Below are 6741 nucleotides of genomic sequence, written 5' to 3' on the forward strand. Positions count from 1 at the left end.
AAGACAAAGTAACAGATTGTTGGCAACAGGCAGAGGGAATATTTTCATCAAAGGCAAAGAGTTAAAAGAACATTGCACAATTCAGAACCTTACTCAACGTGGAGGGGAAACTATTCTTTGATATGATGGCCAAACGAATGACAACTTCACTTGACATCAAATCAGTGCATTGACACAAAATACGTCTGCTGCGCCCATTGCAATATTTTGGATCTTTATCTTTCTTTCTACTTCTAACTACCTTTTATATCCTAGCGCCTTGCTTGGCAACACCTCACTTTTGGCTTGAATATTGAACGTTCACTCAGGGGAGGAAGGCAAGGCCCCAGGCCGAGACGTACCAAAGTCCTTAAAATGGTAGCTGGTATTCCCTGCTTAACGTTTAGCATTAAGGGGAATGGCAACAACTGGGTCACCCGTTGTCAGTATAATGTGACCAGGCGATATGCTGTGCTGGGTGCTTTCGACATGGTGTTTCAGTGAGATTCGGCATCAGATCCGCGCTATCACAAGTAGGCAATCACCAACATACCCTGTCTCCTGTACACACACGTGCAAGCACGCATACACTACACACATGGAGGCACGTCCTTAAATGACCTTAGCTGTTAATAGGACGTTAAACAAAATTAAACCAAACCAAACCAAACCTCAGTGCAGAAAGGATGAGTACCAGGTTTTTCGGGATTCATCAGTCAGATCATCAGAGAAGCTAAGGTAAACCACAACGACCTCACAGTTGTCAGGCTAGACCTCGCCAACGCTTATGGTTACATACCACACAAGCTTACCGAGACCGCACTGAAGCACTACCACGTCCCAGACCATGTTCAAGGGATCATCAATGGTTACTTCAGGGGCATTCAACTGCGGTTCGATGTGTTGAAATGTCAACACCATGGCAGAAGCTCGAGAAGTGAATAGTAATTGGCTGTACTATTTCAGTTGGTATATGGGCGAAAGAAGGCAACGTATACCAGTGCAGAAGCTGCGTTTGGAAAACATGGCTTTCCCCGATTGAGATTGGTGCCAGATGATTCTCCGCACAATCAATGGAAAATGCTAAGTGCCCTAGGAATCAAAGGAGACGAGAGAAAGCGAGCTGTTGGGAGACTATGACAATCATCAAAAATGGTAACTTGGCTTTATATTGCTTTAAGGAACTTCTTCTCTGAAACTTAGCAAGGATATCAATTATATTTGACTGGTAGCATCCCTAGGAAGTGGCGATTTAAAACAGTACAAATGGTGGGGCTGACCCTCCAGGGGGCTGAGGATATCAACTATAATTTGTTGGAAGCATCCCTAGGTGGTAAGAATTAACAATCGTACAAATGGACAAGCTGACCACCCCCGGCCCCTTATACAAAATAGTTTATAACTTGAAAATGGTTCAGATCCCCACCATATAACCAGATATACAATTGCTGAGAGTAAAGAGATGAATGCATATATGCTTCCATTATGGCTCTGGGGTCTGGCCCCCACCTTCAGAGACTAAGTCCCGGGGTCATAACTTTAAAACGGTTGATATCCCTACCACAAAACTAAATATACAATTGCTGCACAATCATGATATAAGCATTGACTCTTGGGTCTGGCCACACCCCTAGGGACCTTGTCTTTGAGTCACAACTTGGAAACAGTTGCGATTCCCACCCTTTTACCATATATACAATTGCTGAGTATAAAGAGACGAACACACAAATGCTTCCATGATGGCCTGGGTTCTGTCCCACCCTTGTAGACTCAACCCCTGGGTTATAACTTCGAAACGGTTGAGATCCCCACCCCAAAACTTTATATATATTTGCTTGGCATAAAGAGACAAATGCAGTCATGATATTAGAATTGACCCCGGGGTCTGGCCATAACCCTAGGGACCCAGTTTCTGTGAATCACAACTTGGAAACAGTTGGGATATCTACCCCATAACCAAACATACAATTGCTGGGCATGAACAATCAAATACAGATATGCTATAGGGATTAACATTGGGGTCTGGCCCTATCCCTGGGATCTTATTTGGGGAATATTTTGCCATGATTTCTTAGATATCCAGGTGAGTGATACAGACCCCCTGGGCCTCTTGTTATTGAGATATTGGCCTTGTTGATTTATTATAGGCTAACATTGCAAAGTGACATTTTTCTAAATAAATTTCAATGTATCGAAGTTACATACCTCAAGCGTTTTTTAAATGCGACTTATCAAGTGGTGATATTTAGGTTGGTCGTAACATCTTTTAAAGGATTTGTTGAAAATTAAAACAATTGTTTGGTATACCATTACCGGTTGGTCTGTATGCTATTTATCATATGGCACGCCTGCTTAGTGTTAAACATTCTAAAAGATCAGAGTGATGTGTGTACAACTTGAGTATGCTGGGTTTCCAAAATGAGATGATAATTAAAACATTTAACAAATAGGTACATTGTAGTCATACATACACATGTAAAAGTCGTATACATGACGTAGACTTTATATGTTGTATACTTCCTATATTATCTTTTCATTGATTGGTTCAACCCAGGCTCGAATTGACTTGTTCCGTTCCTTGTATGAATTGAATCATTAAGCAGAAGGTGTAAAATATATAGATGAACTTTATTTACAAATCAAACGTAATGACATCGATACAACATATATAGCTGCCACTAGAACATCAAACTCGCTCGTACAGCTACAATTTTGTATCCCGATTCTACTTAAAGTCCAAACTATGCTTTGTCCAAATTTACAAATGTAAATATGGACCCATACAAAAAATCTACATTTTTTCATTGTAAACGGGATTTAAAAAAGGAATTTATCAAAAATAAATGTTACGATTTCTAAAAGATTATGTTTCCTATGTAACTTTTTACTGTACTATGCTTTTTGCAGTTTCAGTTGTTAGGGAAATTACGATAGCGTATTGATTCAAAGAAAAATACAAAAATCACAGTTATCGAAAACTTCCTCAACTCATGATTACTGGCGTAGTGCACCTTTGATCTGATTTGGGTGTCACAAATTGTGGTCACGTGACACCCAATGAAAAAGGCACTAGAAAGTCCACATTCTTTATTCAGTGTTACGGAAAATTTTCACCAAATATGTCTATCTTCAGACGTTTGGCGCTATTTCCCAGACTGTTGATTTTGTTAGCAATCTCCTCCATTGTTACACCTTGCTCAATCATTTCTTCGTGTTGGGTATTGACACCCTCTGAGAATGCCTGTACCGGGAATCCTCTCGCCAACATCAAAGTGCAAATCGGTTCTTCGTCATTGTTTCCCATAACGATTCCGGGTGACCCAGACGCTGCATGCTGGACCCAACAATCGAACAGAACTTTCCCTTTATCCCAGATTCCCTCATACCCAGGCTTTACTTCGTCATTTGCGATCATATAACCACGTCGATTGCTGTTCTTATCAGCATCCAGATCAAAAAGTTCAATATTAGAATCGAATTGCATTATTTCACTATTCGGTTTTGTTGGGTGGCCAAGCAATGCAAATACTTGCTTGTAGTCTGGTTTACCAAATTTTCTTATTGGTTGAGGGATTTCAGATTCTCCAGAGTCCAATTCCAAAATTGCGAAATCAAGTTTCTCGTCGTATACTGGCCGCTCAGGTTTAAAATGAAATTGTTCACCGTTTGTTTTTGGAAAATGGAACTCTATCCAGACATGTTTGGAGCCTAGCTTTGACCAGTCTTCAGTGTCACCTATGTTTTCTTCTGGAAAGAAATATAATTCCATTGACGTATATCTAACACGACAATTTTGTACTGAATTCCTGAATATAACATATTTTGTACATGTACCATATGTTATACTGCATGTCCCCCAACTCTCTTCTAACTTCCTCTGTAATGTATCCCTATTCACGTCACTATCCCTAAGTCATAGCTGTTAATGTTGGGTACGATGAAAGGTAACAGATGTATATAAGTGCATTAACACTTGTTTCTGTCTCTAATTTATTTTAAAAACTTAAGAAATTTAAACTAACAGGAACACTATATGTCTTAACACCAGATTATAATATCTGTTCCAGATAGCATACCATAACAGATAGTGCTTGGGTATATTGATTTATTTAAACATGAATATTAATGTAAATTTTATACTTTGCATTCATAATGCATTTTACAAGAAGACGTACAAAAATGATCAGATATAAAAAAAATAGTATAAATTATAACATTTAGGAGCGTAGTAATGGACAAAACAAAATTTGTCAGTGGAAGTTAGAAAATATCATTGATTTGAAAGGCACACTTCAAATCTTATTTAATGTTTTTTTTTTTTTTTATCTTGTTCCGATAAAATAACCGATAGGTATAGAAGTCCAATAATACTGAAACATATGGTACGGAAAGGATACCAATAAGTTAAACTGTCTTATTACTATTATCACTTTTGTAAAGCTTAGCTCAAGAAGTATTCCACGAAATGCACACGTTACAATGCATTTGTACAAAGCTATGGTAGCTCGAAGTTGATTAATTGATAACAGAAATATAAAGAAAACTGCAGGACATTTTCATTGCGAAGACTTCACTTTACAAATGTTGCCATCTAGGAACTATAAACGCAATTCCTCAAAATAAGTTGCCAATATATAGGCAATGCCTTGACAAGGGAAGTTTATTTAAGTCTGTAAATATCGGAGTAGAATCATCTTTCTTATTAACTTACTTGTTATGTCTTTTGCGACATGATAGGCAGTGAGAATGTACTTGGTACCAACTCTTATCCCTGTTCCGGTGTATTGTGGCCCTCTGATGCGTCCAACAGCGTTTCTTGCACGCGTCCACACGTCAATTATTCTTGCGTCATGGGTATTGTCCATCTGTTTTCTAAACTGATAAGGACGGTCTTCTTCAACTATAGAGAGAACATATCGGAAGTTATTTTACTGCTGATTATTTTGTAGGTGTTGGTATATAGTTTATATATAAGTAGTGAACAGGTCATTTTCAGTGTTCAACCCGTCATGAAAATTGTTAAGTATACTTCAATACATTTATTTACATTCTACATTTATTGTTATTCCTGATGTTCATGTGGATATTATCTTATATTTTTGATATTTAAGCGCGTGTCGTCAAACGCGAGACTCCTGGAACAGCCTAACGTAACCAATTTCTAACGGTTAAATGACGCCGGTCGAACTGCGTCCATAGCCCTATAATATAATAATATAACTAATAAGACTAATGTTAACATGTGTCGTTGCTCTACATGTTAGCATACAAGACACGTCTGCCTGGTCACAGATATTGTGCATAGTGCAGCTCCGCTCTTATGCTATATCATTATTCATTACAGTTTAATAACTGGATTGATTACATGTTTCTTTCAAATATTTTGTAATATTGTTGGTTCTATACTATTAGCAATATATCGATATTAATAAATTGAATATTTTTATTTATGTGTAAGAACGAAGAAGATGCTTTAATTAATTCCTCTCATTGTAATACAACCTGAAAGTGCTACGATTGGTCAAAACCGTGGGAACATATTCCTACTACAGGTAATACCTTTACTCACAATACCACATGATGCAATAACTTTTATTTTAATGAATTTGAAATGTTAATTTTTTCATTGTCATATTCATTGGATATAAAACTATTTATTTTAAAAAAAAAATCTGGAACTTCTTTGTACTGCGTGGTACAAAAATACTCGAATTTTTATAAATAGAATCTTACTTTCTTGTCCATACGTCCCTGCAGGTAGGGCGTAAGAATTGTACCTGCTGCCCCCATTGCATAATCGTAAGAGGCGACTAAATTCGGGATCTTATCTTTTCTCATCTTTCTAAACAAGTTTCTTCTTCCTCATGTCTCCCTTGACAATGTCTCACTTTTGGCCTTTAGTTGAGCGTTCGCACCTGTGAGGAAGGCTTTGGGTTCTGTCCCCTGGCCGAGACATACCAGAGTCTGTAAAAATGGTAGTTTCTACTTCTGCTTAACGCTATTGACAGTATAATGTGACCGGGTGGGGTGTCCTCTTGGGTGTCCCGGCAGTATGTTTCAGTGATATAGCACTATAAAGTCGGCATCAGTTCCGCGCTATCACAAGGAGACAAACACGAACATATCGCAGCCTCCCAAAACACACATGCATACACTACACGCATGCATCTTGCACACAGGGAGGCCGTCCCTAAATGACCATAGCTGTTGATAGGACGTTAAACAATACAGAACCAAACCTAACCAAACCAATCGTGTGTATATACTGAATTATTAAACTCATTCAATAACTTGTTATGCCATTTATACTAAAGTAAGATCCTATATATATGCTAGAAACCTCATGTGTTAATGAATAACGCGAAATATACCACTAGAGTGTAATAATCTTAATCTTCGTGCAACTGTTATCGTAAGGGCCATTCGGTGTCTCCGATAAAGTAACTTCTTGAAGAATAAAAAAGTTCGTAAATGATTTGAAGCATTCTCCATTTAATAAAAACTGTGGCGTTTTGTCCTCACACACACCTTTCGTACATTGTAAAATTTACAAAAAAATCATACTCGCCTTTTCTCCATTTCTCCTTTCTAAGCTTGGAGTCAACTACCGGATCCTGGTCACCACTCGGTCCTTGTTTTCCTGCAGACGTAGATCAGGCATGCTATTGATACGACTTCATTCATATTTTTTGTGAATCCAATTATTTAACAAAACATTGCTGAACTTAACTAAAACGTTTGGTTACTTAATTAAAGGAGGAA

The 6741-nt window shown here is 37.9% G+C and overlaps 1 protein-coding gene across 1 annotated transcript; it reads right to left on the bottom strand.

Moving 5' to 3' along the window:
* Nucleotides 1-2588: 2588 nt before the first annotated feature.
* LOC110453769 lies at nt 2589-4906 on the bottom strand. The gene is made up of 2 exons (XM_021502904.1): nt 4691-4906; nt 2589-3726 (listed from the first exon to the last, which is right to left on the bottom strand). The coding sequence occupies exons 1-2, from the start codon at nt 4842-4844 to the stop codon at nt 3077-3079; spliced, it is 804 nt and encodes a 267-aa protein (XP_021358579.1). The 5' UTR covers nt 4845-4906; the 3' UTR covers nt 2589-3076.
* Nucleotides 4907-6741: the final 1835 nt, after the last annotated feature.

This window comes from Mizuhopecten yessoensis, unplaced genomic scaffold (genome assembly GCF_002113885.1).
Source record: "Mizuhopecten yessoensis strain PY_sf001 unplaced genomic scaffold, ASM211388v2 scaffold7497, whole genome shotgun sequence".
In the NCBI taxonomy this organism is placed as follows: Eukaryota; Metazoa; Mollusca; class Bivalvia; order Pectinida; family Pectinidae; genus Mizuhopecten; species Mizuhopecten yessoensis.

Excerpts from the sequence above, each read along its gene's own strand:
- LOC110453769 (XM_021502904.1), bottom strand. The coding sequence starts at position 4,844 with ATGGACAATACCCATGACGCAAGAATAATTGACGTGTGGACGCGTGCA. Across the intron at positions 3,727-4,690 it reads TGTCGCAAAAGACATAACAA|AAGAAAACATAGGTGACACT; the intron begins GTAAGTTAATAA and ends ATTTCTTTCCAG.